This window comes from Mobula birostris, chromosome 8 (assembly GCF_030028105.1).
Source record: "Mobula birostris isolate sMobBir1 chromosome 8, sMobBir1.hap1, whole genome shotgun sequence".
NCBI classification, from domain to species: Eukaryota; Metazoa; Chordata; class Chondrichthyes; order Myliobatiformes; family Myliobatidae; genus Mobula; species Mobula birostris.
The window spans coordinates 102,412,795-102,428,653 of NC_092377.1; the positions used below are offsets into that span (position 1 = coordinate 102,412,795).

Here is a 15,859-nt window from a genome sequence, read left to right on the forward strand (position 1 = left end):
TGTGTGCAATAAAGGAACAGCAGTTATAATGGGTGACTTCAATCTACATGTAGATTGGGTGAACCAAATTGGTAAAGGTGCTGAGGAAGAGGATTTCTTGGAATGTATGCGGGATGGTTTTTTGAACCAACATGTCGAGGAACCAACTAGAGAGCAGGCTATTCTGGACTGGGTTTTGAGCAATGAGGAAGGGTTAATTAGCGATCTTGTCGTGAGAGGCCCCTTGGGTAAGAGTGACCATAATATGGTGGAATTCTTCATTAAGATGGAGAGTGACATAGTTAATTCAGAAACAAATTCTTAAAGGGGGGTAACTTTGAAGGTATGAGACATGAATTAGCTAAGATAGACTGGCAAATGACACTTAAAGGATTGACGGTGGATATGCAATGGCAAGCATTTAAAGGTTGCATGGATGAACTACAACAATTGTTCATCCCAGTTTGGCAAAAGAATAAATCAAGGAAGGTAGTGCACCCGTGGCTGACAAGAGAAATTAGGGATAGTATCAATTCCAAAGAAGAAGCATACAAATTAGCCAGAGAAAGTGGATCACCTGAGGACTGGGAGAAATTCAGAGTTCAGCAGAGGAGGACAAAGGGCTTAATTAGGAAGGGGAAAAAATATTATGAGAGAAAACTGGCAGGAAACATAAAAACGGACTGTAAAAGCTTTTATAGATATGTGAAAAGGAAAAGACTGGTAAAGACAAATGTAGGTCCCCTGCAGACAGAAACAGGTGAATTGATTATGGGGAGCAAGGACATGGCAGACCAATTGAATAATTACTTTGGTTCTGTCTTCACTAAGGAGGACATAAATAATCTTCCAGAAATAGTAGGGGACAGAGGGTCCAGTGAGATGGAGGAACTGAGCGAAATACATGTTAGTAGGGAAGTGGTGTTAGGTAAATTGAAGGGATTGAAGGCAGATAAATCCCCAGGGCCAGATGGTCTGCATCCCAGGGTGCTTAAGGAAGTAGCCCAAGAAATAGTGGATGCATTAGTGATAATTTTTCAAAACTCGTTAGATTCTGGACTAGTTCCTGAGGATTGGAGGGTGGCTAATGTAACTCCACTTTTTAAAAAAGGAGGGAGAGAGAAACCGGGGAATTATAGACCAGTTAGCCTAACGTCGGTGGTGGGGAAACTGCTGGAGTCAGTTATCAAGGATGTGATAACAGCACATTTGGAAAGTGGTGAAATGATCGGACAAAGTCAGCATGGATTTGTGAAAGGAAAATCATGTCTGCAGAATCTCATAGAATTTTTTGAGGATGTAACTAGTAGAGTGGATAGGGGAGAACCAGTGGATGTGGTATATTTGGATTTTCAGAAGGCTTTTGACAAGGTCCCACACAGGAGATTAGTGTGCAAACTTAAAGCACACGGTATTGGGGGTAAGGTATTGGTGTGGGTGGAGAGTTGGTTAGCAGACAGGAAGCAAAGAGTGGGAATAAACGGGACCTTTTCAGAATGGCAGGCGGTGACTAGTGGGGTACCGCAAGGCTCAGTGCTGGGGCCTCAGTTGTTTACAATATATATTAATGACTTGGATGAGGGAATTAAATGCAGCATCTCTAAGTTTGCGGATGACACGAAGCTGGGTGGCAGTGTTAGCTGTGAGGAGGATGCTAAGAGGATGCAGGGTGACTTGGATAGGTTGGGTGAGTGGGCAAATTCATGGCAGATGCAATTTAATGTGGATAAATGTGAAGTTATCCACTTTGGTGGCAAAAATAGGAAAACAGATTATTATCTGAATGGTGGCCGATTAGGAAAAGGGGAGGTGCAACAAGACCTGAATGTCATTATACACCAGTCATTGAAAGTGGGCATGCAGGTACAGCAGGCGGTGAAAAAGGCGAATGGTATGCTGGCATTTATAGCGAGAGGATTCGAGTACAGGAGCAGGGAGGTACTACTGCAGTTGTACAAGGCCTTGGTGAGACCACACCTGGGGTATTGTGTGCAGTTTTGGTCCCCTAATCTGAGGAAAGACATCCTTGCCATAGAGGGAGTACAAAGAAGGTTCACCAGATTGATTCCTGGGATGGCAGGACTTTCATATGAAGAAAGACTGGATGAACTGGGCTTGTACTCGTTGGAATTTAGAAGATTGAGGGGGGATCTGATTGAAACGTATAAGACCCTAAAGGGATTGGACAGGCTAGATGCAGGAAGATTGTTCCCGATGTTGGGGAAGTCCAGAACGAGGGGCCACAGTTTGAGGATAGAGGGGAAGCCTTTTAGGACCGAGATTAGGAAAAACTTCTTCACACAGAGAGTGGTGAATCTGTGGAATTCTCTGCCACAGGAAACAGTTGAGGCCAGTTCCACTGGCTATATTTAAGAGGGAGTTAGATATGGCCCTTGTGGCTACGGGGATCAGGGGGTACGGAGGGAAGGCTGGGGCGGGGTTCTGAGTTGGATGATCAGCCATGATCATAATAAATGGCAGTGCAGGCTCGAAGGGCCGAATGGCCTACTCCTGCACCTATTTTCTATGTATGTGTTCTGAGCCTGTAGTCCCAGGGGTTGGGAGATGAGCCAGCTTACCATAAATCAGGCTGTCCTACCTGTCCCGGGGTGTTTCCAGTGTGCCAGAGAGCATTGCGCAGGTGCTCTCCCCGTCCCGTGGTGGAGTTCACAACCTTGAGGGAGACGCCGGCGTATCCATGGGCCTTGGAAGGCTTCTCCTCCCAGTAGGTTTGGGTGACCTGCTTCCACATCACCACGTAGAACCGACTGCTGGACTGGAAGCCAAAGACGAAGCCGGCATAGTCATCGTCGCGGTCTGTGTTGACGTAGAAGGTGCCGCTAAAGTCGATGGCGTTGAACGTATCGAAGCCTGTGGATTGGCAAAGGACATATTTCCAAACAGGAAAGCCTCACCTTGTTGTGCATCCATTTTAGAGAAGATCAGGATTCACTACTGGGGTGAGAGAGATCCCTGGCAGTTACTACACATATCTATCCATCCCTGGCTCCTGGGCAATTTTGGATCAGGCCACGTGCTGGGGTCTAGAGTCACATATATTCTAGATGGGGTAATGGTGTCAGATCTACTGACTTTCAGGAAGCGGAGTGCTACAAATGCCCCTGCAGGTACCAATGGTGCTGAGGTAGAGATGGTTGAGACCTTCAAATTCGTGGGCGTGAACATAACCAATAAATTATCTTGGTCCAATCATGTCGATGCTATGGCCAAGAGAGCTCACCAGCATCTCTAATTCCTCATGAGGCTAATGAAGTTCAGTATATCCCCACTGACCCTCACCTATTTGTATCGATGCACCAGGGAAAGCATCATATCATGGCTTGGTATGGCAGTGGCTCTGCTTGAGATTGCAAAGAATTGCAGAGAGTTGTGGACCCGCCCCAATTAATCATGTAAACCAGTTTCTCTTCCATCGAGTGTGTCTCAGGAATAGAGTCAAAGTAATCGTAGACCACTCCTGCCCCAGACATTCTCTCCTCTCACCACTTCCCTCAAGCAGAAGATAAAAAACATTGAAAACAGGTACACCCAGGCACAACAACAACTTCCATCCCACTCCCACTGTTATAACACTATGGAACAGGCCGCATGTGATGAGAATTATCTCCTGATTTCTCAGCCAACCTGGTATGGCTAATGCACCTTATAGTCCACCTGCACCACACTTTCTCCGTAACTGTAACACCTTATTCTACACTCTGTTTTCTCCTCCATTTGTTCTACCTGCTGTACCCACTCACGGAATGATCCGCACTACCCGCTGTATCCGTCTCCGGAACAATCCGTACTACCCGCTGTATCTACCCACAGAATGATCCGTACTACCCGCTGTATCTAACCACGGAATGGTCTGTACTACCCACTGTATCTACATACGGAATGGTCCGTACTACGCGCTGTATCTACATACGGAATGGTCCGTACTACCCGCTGTATCTACATACGGAACGATCCATACTACCTGCTGTATCTATATACGGAACAATCCATACTACCCGCTGTATCTCTATACGGAACGATCCGTACTACCTGCATATCTACCCACAGAACAATCCATACTACCCGCTGTATCTACCCACGGAATGATCCATGCTACCCGCTGTATCTACTCAGGGAACGATCCGTACTACCCGCTGTATCTACATACGGAACGGTCCATACTACCCGCAATATCTACCCATGGAACGATCCCTACTACCCACTGTATCTACCTACAAAATGATCTGTGCTACCTGTTGTATTTATGTATGGAACGATTTGTAGATTGGCATACAAACAAAAGTTTATCACTCTATCTGAAGACATCCTTTCCAGCAGGTATGATGGGTTGGGCAGTTTGAAATATGTGCATATTTTAATGCTCGGAGTATTATAGGTAAGGGTGACGAACTTGGAGCATGGATCAATACATGGAACTGCAATGTTGTCACCATTACTGAAACTTGGTTGAGAGGGTGGGCAGGTGATTAACGTACCAGGGTTTAGAAGTTTTAGAGGAAGAGGTCAAAAGAGTGGGAGGTGTTGCACTACTACTCACCGAGAACGTCACAGCTGCCCCTGGGGAGACATCATGGAGGGTTCGAACACTGAGTCCATTTGGGTGGTACGGTGGTAGAGGCAAATACATTAGAGCTTTTAAGAGGCTTTTAGATCGGCACACGAACCTGAGGAACTCTTTGTGGGGTTTTGATTTGCATTTTAACTGTTTTGACATCACATTATGGGCTGAAAAGAGGGTTGGTCTGCTGTATTGTTCTATGTACTATGTTCTAACTAAGGTGAGCAATTTCTTCAGTCAGAGGGTGGTGAATTGTTGGAATTCATTGCATGGAAGGCTATGGAGACCAAGTCATTAGGGGTACTGAAGGCAGTGATTGATTGGTTCATGTTTGACCAAGGGGTTAAGGGTTATGGATAGAAGGCCAGACCATACTTTGAGTATTGTGAGCTGTTTTGGGCCCCTTATTTCAGAAAAGATGTGCTGGAGAGGGTCCAGAGGAGAGAATAATGATTGCTGCAATGAAAGGGTTAACCTACGAGGAGTATCTAATGGCTCTGGGCCTGTAATCACTGGAGTTTTGAAGAATGAGGGTGGATATCATTGAATCTTGTTGAATACTGAAAGGCTGAGATAGAGTGAATGTAGAGAGTATGTTTCCAGTAGTGGAGGAGTCTAGAACCAGAGGGCACAGCCTCAGAATTGAGGGACATCCATTTACAACAGAGATGAGGAAAAATTTCTTTAGCCAGAGGGTGTTCAATCTGTGGAATTCATTGCCACAGATGGCTATGCATGCCAGTTCATTGGGTACATTTAATGCAGTGGATAATAAGTTCTTAATTAATCAGGGCGTAAAATGTTATGGGAAGAAAGCTGAAGAACGGGGCTGAGAGGGATAAAAAAATCAGCCATGATGGAATGGCGGAGCAGGCTTGATGGGCTGAATAGCCTCATTCTGCTCTTGCGTCTTATGATATTCTGGGCAAAGCCACTGCCTTTCCTGGCTTGTCCCGATTGTTACCTACCAACAGCCAGGCCGGGGTCAGAGTTGGCGGTCTGCAGCAGCTCCTTGCCCTGGTTACGCACCACCCAGTTGGGATCGATCTGTGTTGTCCCTTTAGGATCCAGGTGGACCATCTGGAAATTTCTCAGGTCAGTCTCACTGATGGCGCTGTTCTCAGGGCACACGTCGTAGATGTCTGGGACGCTGTCATTATCAAAGTCGTCCTTACAGGCGTCCCCTCGACCATCACCTGCAGGGGCACAGTCAGAAGTGGTTAGTTCCTCCTCCTCACTGGAAAGGATCTAGAAGAGGTTCATGAGAGTGATCCCAGAAATGAAAGGGTTAAAGTACGAGGAGCGGTTCATGGCATTGAGCTTGTGCTTGCTGGAGGGAGACCTCCTTAAAAGCTATTGAATATTGAAAGGCCTCGTGGATGCGGAAAGGATATTTCCTCTAGTGGGGTAGTCTAGGACCAGAAGACACAACCTCAGAAGAGGGACACATCCTTTTAGAACAGACATGAGGGGGAATTTCTTTTCCCAGAGTGTGGTGAATCGGTGGAACTCATTGCCACAGACAGCTTTGGAGGCCAAGTCATTGGTTAAGCTTAAATCGGAGGTTGATGGGTTCTTGATTAGTAAGGGTGTCAAAGGTTACAGGGAGTAGGCAGGAGAACAGGGTTGAGAGGGATAATAAATCAGCCATGATGGAATGGTGGAGTAGACTCGATGGGCTGAATGGCCTAATTCTGCTCCTTTGTCTTATGGTCTTATGATCTAGGATGAAAAACACTGGAGGGAGCCAGCACGGGGAGTTAGTATAGTGTAATACAACAGAACATCACAACTCTGGTAATCCACACTCACTTCAGAATAAAAATACACATGGAAAAGGTAGGATGCAAGGGTTTTTACACACATTAACAAGGTCAGAATCCAGCCAAGTCAAGTTTAATGTCATTTAACTATATACATGTATATAACGTAATTAACTAATTAATGTGTATGGAAAAGAGACATTTCTCCAAACCAGGTCTAGTATCACTGACATACGTTATGAAACTTGTTGTTTTGCGGCAGCAGTGCAGTGAAATACATTTACAAAATCTGTAAATTACAAAAAATATACATTAAAATATTGAATAAGTAGTGCAAAAAGAGAGTGTAAATAGTGAGGTAGAGCAACACACAGAATTCTGGAGGAACTCAGCAGACCAGGCAGCATCTATGGAAAAAAGTACAGAAGGGTCTCGGCCCGAAAAGTTGACTGTACTCTTTTTCCATGGCTGCTGCCTGGCTAGCTGAGCTCCTGCAGCATTTTGTGCGTGTTGCTTGGATTTCCAGCGTCTGCAGATTGTCTCGTTTGTGAATAGTGAGGTAGTGTTCATTGTTGGTTCAGAAATCTGATGTGGAGTGGAAGGAGCTGTTCCTAAAATGTTGAATGTGTGTCTTCAGGCTATTGTAGCTCCTCTGTGATGCTAGTAAGAAGAAGAGAGCACATCCTTTATGATTGGGGTCCCTAATGATAGATGCATCGCATTTTGGAGATGTCCTCAATGTCGGGGAAACTATTGTCTATTATGGAAGCTGGCTAAGTTTGCAACCCTATGCAGCTTTTCCTGACCCCGTGTAGTAGCCCCTCCATATCAGACGGTGATGCCACCAGTTAGAATGCTCTCCACCGTACATCTGTAGAAATTTACTAGAGTTGTTGGTGACATACCAAATCTCCTCAACCTCCTAATGAAATAGCATTGCTTATGAATGTTGGAGGTGGGATTACTAAGTCTGCAGATGATCACTATGGCCATTTTGCACAACACTTACTGTGTCCGGATTCTAGTTATGTACTATTTTGTGACAAACATGTATAATTTATGTTTAGATTTTAGAACAAAGAACAGTACAGTACAACATGCTGTGAATTTTCAATCTACTCCATGATGAATCTAAACCTTCCCTCCTACATAGCACATAACGCTCTATTTTTCTATCATCCATCTGAATCAGAATCAGAATCAGGTTTATTATCACCAGCATGTGACGTGAAATTTGTTAACTTAGCAGCAGCAGTTCAATGCAATACATTATCTAGCAGAGAGAAAAAACATATAATAATAATAAATTGTGACACCATTCCACTAGTTGGCATATCTCTTGTCACCACCTTAGGTTCCACCAACAATGGTTGTATCGTCAGCAAATTTATTGATGGTATTTGAGCTATGCCTAGACACACAGTCATCTGTATACAGAGAGTAGAGCAGTGGGCTAAGCACACACCCCTGAGGAGCGCCAGTGTTGATCGTCAGCGAGGAAGAGATGTTATCACCAATCCGCAGAGACTGTGGTCTTCTGGTTAGGAAGTCGAGGATCCAATTGCAGAGGGAGGTACAGAGACCCAGGTTCTGCAACTTCTCAATCAGGATTGCGGGAATGATGGTATTAAATGCTGAGCTGTAGTCAATGAACAGCATCCTGACATAGGTGTTTGTGTTGTTTAGGTGGCCTAAAGCTGTGTGGAGGGCCATTGAGATTGCGTTTGCCGTTGACCTATTGTGGCAATAGGCAAACTGCAATGGGTCCAGGAGCTTAGTCTAGTCATAACCAACCTCTCAAAGCATTTCATCACTGTCGATGTGAGTGCTACCGGGCAATAGTCATTAAGGCAGCCCACATTATTCTCCTTAAGCACTGGTATAATTGTTGCCTTTTTGAAGCAAGTGGGAACTTCTGCCCGTGGCAGTGAGAGGTTGAAAATGTCCTTGAATACTCCTGCCAGTTGGTTGGCACAAGTTTTCAGAGCCTGACCAGATACTCCATTGGGACCTTTTGCTTGGGAGAGTTCACTCTCTTTAAAGACAGCCTAACGTCGGCCTCTGAGACAGAGATCACAGGGTCATCAGGTGCAGCAGGGATCTTCACAGCTGCAGTTATATTCTCCCTTTCAAAGCAGGTATAGAAGGCACTGAGTTTATCTGGTAGTGAAGCATCGCTGCCATTCAATCTATTGGGTTTCGCTTTGTAGGAAGTAATGTCTTGTAGATCCTGCCAGAGTTTCCGTACATCTGATATCACCTCCAACCTCGTTCGAAATTGTCTCTTTGCCCTTGAAATAGCCCTCTGCAAATCATACTGAGCTTTCTGGTACAGGCCTGGGTTGCCAGACTTGAATGCCACAGATCTAGCCTTCAGCAGACGATGTACCCCCTGGTTCATCCATGGCTTTTGGTTTGGGAATGGACAGTAAGTCTTTGTCGGCACAAACTCATCCACACAGGTTTTAATGAAGTCGGTAACAACTGTAGCATACTCATCCAGATTTGAAGATGAATCCCTGAATACAGTCCAGTCCACCAATTCAAAGCAGTCCTGTAGGCGCTCCTGTGCTTCCTTTGTCCAAACCTTCTTGGTCCTCACTGCTGGTGCTGCAGTCTTCAGTCTCTGCCTATACTCACGGAGTAGAAGTACAGCCAGGTGATCAGACTTCCCGAAGTGAGAGCGTGGAATAGCATGGTAGGCATTCTTGATGGTGGTGTAGCAATGGTCCAGTGTGTTGTTTCCTCTGGTATTGCAAATGATCTATTGATGGTAGTTGCTTAGTGATTTTTTCAGACTGGCCTGGTTAAAATCTCGCAAAATGATGGTGAAGGCATTAGGGTGCTTACCCATTGCACCTGTGTATGGATGTACTTGTGCATATGACAATAAACTTGACTTTGACATGAAAATCAGTGGCACTGTTAACTGTAAGGACTGCCATTTATGACAGGATAATAGTAAGATGGGCAGAGCAATAGAAAATTGAACTTAAATGTTCAAAAGTTCATTTTATTATCAACTTCTTCGGTTGTCCATCGAGTTCGATGTTGACTGAGGCCTGGGCAAGGTTGTATGGAAGACCAGCAGTTGTCCATGCTGCAAGTCTCCCCTCTCCATGCCACCAATGTTGTCCAAGAGAAGGGCCTAGGCCGATACAGCTTGGCACCGGTGTCATCACAGCAATATGTGGTTAAGTGCCTTGCTCAAGAACACAACATGCTGCCTCAGCCAAGGCTCAAACTAGTGACCGTCAGACACTAGACCGACGCCTTAACCACTTGGCCACGTGCCAACACACATTTTATTACCAAAGTATGTATGCAAAATACAACTCAGAGATTTCTCTTCTCTAGATAGCCATAAAATAGAGAGAACTGTGGAAGTAGTTGTAAGAAAGACATCAATCCTCTAGTTATAATCCCCCCAACTCCGTGCATGAAAAGAAAAAGAAATAAGAACTCACAAATCCCAAACCCATCCCCCCACAACCCCTCCATGACATAAAAGCTAACAGATCGCCCACATGGAGAAATAAGAAGATCAAACCCTCAACCCATCAATTGGCAAAAGAAGGAATGTGGGAGAACTTATTGCTGATTAGCACAAAGTGATGTACTTTGATAGGAAATACACCACAAACATCAGGTTCCTTGGGAGAAATGGGGAACATTTGGTGTGCAAGTCCAAGGATCCTGTAGCCTTGATCTTTGAGGTGGATTTTAATCTATTGGCTTCTCCTTTGACCAGAGAGGTACTGGCAGCAGTGTCAGTAACCATAGGACAGCTAAAAAACAACACACAACAATTTGCTGTTTGGATGAACATTCCAAAATGACACTCAAAACAAGAATTGGCTAAATATTCATAAGGCCAAATGCTAAAGAAGTAGAGGGAAAGTACAAGGCAATAGAACTCTCAAAGAACAGATCATAGGTATGAATATTTATCAGACAATTGTCCAGATACTCATGGACACGAGATTCTGCAGATGCTGGAAATCCAGAGCACACACACAAAATGCTGGATTAACTCAGCAGGTCAGGCAGCATTTATAGAGGAGAATAAACGTTTCGGGATGAGACCCTTCATCAAGACTGGAAAGGAATGGGGAAGAAGCTAGAATAAGAAGGAGATGGTAGGGGTCGGAATACATCTGGCTGGTGACCAATGAGACCAGGTGGGACTGCTTTGTCGAGCACCTTTGATCTGCTCCCCACAAAAGGCAGCATCTCCACATGCCAATCGAACCTCCCATTCCCGTTATGTTTAAATATGGTCTTCGTGACTGCCTGATGAGGCCAAACTCAGGCTGGAGGAGCAACACCTCATGTTACGTCTTAGTAGCCTCCAATCTGATGGCATGAACCTTGATTTCTCGAACTTCCAGTAATGACACCCCCATTCCCTCTTCTCTCTTTTTCCATTCCCCATTCTGGTTACCCCCTCACCTCCATCACCTCCATTTGGCTCCCCTCCTCTTCCCCCTTCTCTCATGGTCCACTTCCCTCTCCTATCAGATTCCTTCTTCTTCAGCCCCTTACCTCGTCACCTGTCAGCTCCCAGCTTCTCATTTCATCCTCCCATCCCTCACCCACCCACTTTCCCCCTCACCTGGTCTCACCTGTCACCTGCTGTCCCCCTCCCACCACTTTCTTATTCTGGCTTCTGCCCTGTTCCTTCTCAGTCCTGAAGCAGGGTCTTGACCCAAAGCATTGACTGTTTGTTCCCCTAAATGCTGAGTTCCTCCGGCATTTTGTGTGTGGTGTCCAGGCACTCAGCATTTCAACAGACTATCTAGACAGAGTTGGGACAATGTTCTGCAGATAATTGTCCAAGTTCTCAACATACATCAGCCAACTCTCTAGTGTACTTAGTATTCTGGAGAATATTGACTCTAAACATAATTTTTTTTAGCAGACATGCAGAACTTTAATATAGTGGATACTGGTTAATTGGGAAACATCAGGATCCGTACATTTTGGCCCAATTAAGCAACTGTCCCAATTAGTTGAACATTCATGGAAATAGTTATAAAGGTATAAAATAGTCTACTCTGTTTAATTGAGAAACAAATTGTATACCTAAATTAAATACACAACAAATTAGAACACCACCAATGTTATTACAGCACTGTGAACCCGTGTATAATAGATATCAACAGAGGAATTTTTCTGGTGCACTGTGTCCGGGGAGGGTAGCACCTCTAGCGAAGGTCCTTGTCGTGTCAATTTTGGGGCAGCTCACTCACCTTTGGTCCCCACCGGACACTCAGCTCTCACCTTTGGCCCCAGGTAGCTGTTTGCATGCGACAGTAGTCACACCAACTCGACAGACGGGCTAAACCTGGTGATGAAAGCCAGCAGGCTTCAGGCCCTGCTGAAATAGGGACATTTCTGTCCTAGCAGTTAGAGTCAGCTCCACCAGACTGAGCCGATGAGATAAACAGTGAGATCCAAAGGCCAAGAAGGCCGTTTTGCAATGCTTTGTGGAGAGCAAGGGGCATGACAAGGCACACAAGTCATGGCTAACCATTGCAACTACGGAAGACCCCAGTTTGTGACAATTACTTGTACCATTGGACTGGAATTTCGAGGTCAAGAGACTGGAACCGTCCCAGTGCAATGGCTTTTCCACTTTAAAAACTCACCCGCACAGGTTTCACTGTCGACGTTGGAGCAACGGACAACCAACATGCTGCATGTTCTCTTGATCGACAGTAAATTAACAAAATTAGCACCGACACCTAGTGTAAATAACGGACTGCCTTCATCAAACGATTTTGATGGTTACATCCTCCAAATCTTCATTTTCATCGTAACATTCAAGATGATTGCTGATACTTTCAAATTCTTCATAGTTCCTAACTTGTTGAAGTTGTGAAATTGTTTAATTTTCACCTCAGGCCATTTGTGGCATCCCTGAGCCCGAACACCTGTCTTACTGCTTATTTCTCGCCAACTATCAGTGACACAAATCACTGCTTTTTGAACAGAAACACACGCAAGTGACACTAATTAAAAACTGTTTCTCTAAGCATGCGCAGTGTCTAATGGCCACAAAAGTTCACAGAACTGACGCTAGATAGAAACTGTTTGCAAATAGTCTCCTGTTTCAGTTAAGCAGCATAGTGTCCTCAATAAACAAAGGGAATCCCAGCTATTTTCTCAATTAGTTTTTGTTCTTTAAGAGTTGTCCCAAATAAGCGGCTACCCCAATTAACCGATGGACCAATGAACTGGAATCTGCTGTATATCATCGGACTGAACATTCGTGGGCTTCCTTGAGACTGTGGGAGGCCCCTTGCTGAGATATTCACTAGTTAGCACTCACCGTCAGCATCTAACTGGTCAGGGTTGGGGACAAGGCGACAGTTGTCCTTCTCATCAGGGACCCCATCATTGTCATCGTCAGGATCACAGGCGTCTCCCCTCCCGTCCTTGTCGTGGTCGGCCTGGTTGGAGTTGGCGATGTACGGGCAGTTGTCCAGGTTGTTCTGGTGGCCGTCCTCATCAATATCCTGATTGTCATCACACTGATCGCCCACCAGGTCCGAGTCGGAGTCCTCCTGCAGGACAAGGCAGAAAGAAAAGAAGATTAGTTTTATTGTCACATGTACAGGGCATTGAAACATTCAGTGAAATGTGTTGTTTGATTCAACAACCAATACATTCTGAGGATTTGCAGGGGACAGTTCACAAGTGTCACCATACTTCCAATTCCAACATAGCATGCCCACAACTTACTAATCCTAATCAGTAAGTCTTTGAAGTATGGGAGGAAACTGGAGCACCCAGAGGAAACCCACGCATTGATGGGGAGAACATACGAACTCCTTACAGACAGCGACAGAATTAAACTGCTGAAGGGTCTCAGCTGTAAAGGTCAACTATACTCTTCTCCATAGATACTGCTTGGCCTCCAGCATTTCATGTGTGCTACTCAGTGTTTTAAGAACAGCTTCTTTCTCTCTGCCATCAGATTTTTGAACAGTCAATGTCAACCCTCGCTATAGGAAGGATATTGAGGCTTTGGAAAAGGTGCAGGATGCCAGGATGCTGCCTGGGTTAGAGGGCGTGTGCTATCCTGAGAGGCTTGAGTTGTTTTGTTTGGGGCGACAGAGGCTGACGGGATATCTGATGGAAGTTTATAAGGTTATGAGAGGCACAGATAGAACAGACAGGTAGTATCTGTTTCCTAATACCAGAGGGCATGCATTGAAGATGAAAGAGGGTAGGTTCAAAGGGGATGTCAGGGATAAGCTTTCTGGTGTGGTGGTAGATGCAAATACATTGGAGGCTTTTAAGAGACATTAGGCACATGAAGATGAGGAAGATGGAGGGATATGGACATTGTGTAGGTAGGTGGGATTAGTTTTGGAGCTCTTTTTGATTTACATTTTAGCTAATTCACACTGTGGCTGAAGGACATGTTCCTGTGTTGTGCTGTTCAATGTTCTATGTAACCCATGGACATGACCTATTGCATTACTTATTCATTTTGTGACTTATTGTAATTTTATGGTGCGTACAGTATGTGGTGCAGAATAACAAATTTGACATACAGGTATGTCAATGATTATAAATCTGATTGTGATTCTGAAACTGACCCCCTACCCTACATGGTGTCTGTCTACACTTCTTGCTGTTCCAGTAAAACAACCACAGAATGAAAAAGAAACCCACCCACCCTGGATATTCCCCCTCCCCACCCCTCCTCTCAGGCAGAAGGTAGGAAACTTTGAAAGCAAGCACCACCAGGCTCAAGGACAGTATTATGAGACTATTGAATGAAATTCCTGTGAGATAAGGTGGACATTAACCTCACAATCGACCGCATCAAGGCCCTTGCACCTTATAGTCTCCCTGCACTGGACCTCCTCTCTAACTGTGACATAAAGTAGTGGATACAGGCCAGTCCATCAGCGGTAAGGCCCTCCTTGCCAGTGAGCACATACACGTGAAGTGTTGTTGCAGGAAACGTGCTCTCTTCTTGCTGCTGCCATCAGGAAGGAGATACAGGAGCCTCAGGACTCACTCACTCCACCAGGTTCAAGATCAGTTATTAATCAACCATCAGGCTCTTGAACTGCTGGAGGTAACTTCACTCTCCCCATCACTGAACTGTTCACACAACCTATGGACTCACTTTCAAGGACTCTTCACCTCATGTTCTAAATGTTTACAGCATGTATATTTATTATTATTAGTTCTTTTGTGTAGTCTATTGTCTTCTACATATTGGTTGCTTGTCCATCCTCTTGGGTGCGGTCTTTCTTTGATTCTATTAGGGTTCTTGGATTTACTGTGTATGCCCGCAAGAAAACAAATCCCAGGGACGCATGTAGTGACACATATGTATTTTGATAATAAAATTATCTTGAACTTTATTCTACATTCTGAGACTGCTTTCCCTGTACTACGTCGATGAACTGCTGTGATGAAACGATGTGATTGCATGCAGGACAAACTTTCACTGTATCACAATAGATGTGACATGATAAAGCACTTTTATCAATTTTGCAGCTGCAGTATAGTGCAATACATAAGATATTTGATAAATTACACACACATATATATGCAAAAAGAGAGCATGAACGGTGAGCTGGTGTTCATGGATTCATTGCGTGTTCTCTGGGAGTTTAAAGGATGGGGAGATCTTATTAAGACCTACTGGATACTGAATGGCCTGGATAGTGTGAATAGGGAGAGGTTTCCAGTAGTAGGAGAGTTTAAGATCTGAGGGCACAGCCTCAGAACAAAGGGAGAGGCCCTTTGAGATTGTGATGAGGCAGACTTCCTTCAGCCAGAGGGCAGTGAACCTATGGAAGCCAAGTCAGTGAGTATATTTAAGGCAGAGATTGATAGTCCCTGACTGGTAAGGGGTTAAGGGTTACATAAATTCAGGTAACAAAGAGATTTTGTAGATGCAGCAACTCAGAAAGAGAGCTGGAGGAACTTATTAGGCAGCATCTATGGAGTGCAGTGGATAGTTGATGTTTCTAGTGAAAAAGAAATCAGTCATGATTGGCTGGCAGAGCAGGGTCGATTGGCTGCATGCCCTAATCTACCCCTATGCCATGGTCTTCTGGAGTAACTGATTTGTACCCACAAAATACTCTGCAGATGCTGGGGTCAAAGCAACACTCACAACACGCTGGAGGGACTCAGCAGGTCGGGCAGCATCCATGGAAATGATCAGGCAATGTTTCGGGCCGGAACCCTTTGTCAGGACTGAAGAGGGAAGGGGCAGAGGCCCTATAAAGAAGGTAGGGGGGAGGGTGGGAAGGAGAAGGCTGGTAGGTTTCAGCTGAAAAACCAGTCAGGGGAAAGATAAAGGGGTGGGGGAGGGGAAGCAGGGAGGTGATAGGCAGGAAAGGTGAAGAAGGAAAAGGGGTAAACACAATGGGTAGTAGAACGAGGCGGAAACATGTGGGAGGTGATAGGCAGCTTTCTCCTTCCCATCCTCCCCCCACCTTCTTTATAGGGCCTCTGCCCCTTCCCTCTTCAGTCTTGATGAAGGGTTCCGGCCCAAAAT

General features: G+C 45.0%; 1 protein-coding gene across 2 annotated transcripts in view; it reads right to left on the reverse strand.

Moving 5' to 3' along the window:
* LOC140201546 (thrombospondin-2-like) overlaps nucleotides 1-15,859 on the reverse strand; it is a 135,943-nt gene that overhangs the window by 14,061 nt on the left and 106,023 nt on the right. For both annotated transcript variants that reach the window (XM_072265827.1, XM_072265828.1), the window contains exons 17-19: nucleotides 12,656-12,890; nucleotides 5,527-5,754; nucleotides 2,579-2,850 (exon numbers count right to left, since the gene is read on the reverse strand). In XM_072265827.1, coding sequence (XP_072121928.1) covers nucleotides 2,579-2,850; nucleotides 5,527-5,754; nucleotides 12,656-12,890 — 735 coding nt within the window. The remainder of the gene's footprint in view (nucleotides 1-2,578; nucleotides 2,851-5,526; nucleotides 5,755-12,655; nucleotides 12,891-15,859) is intronic.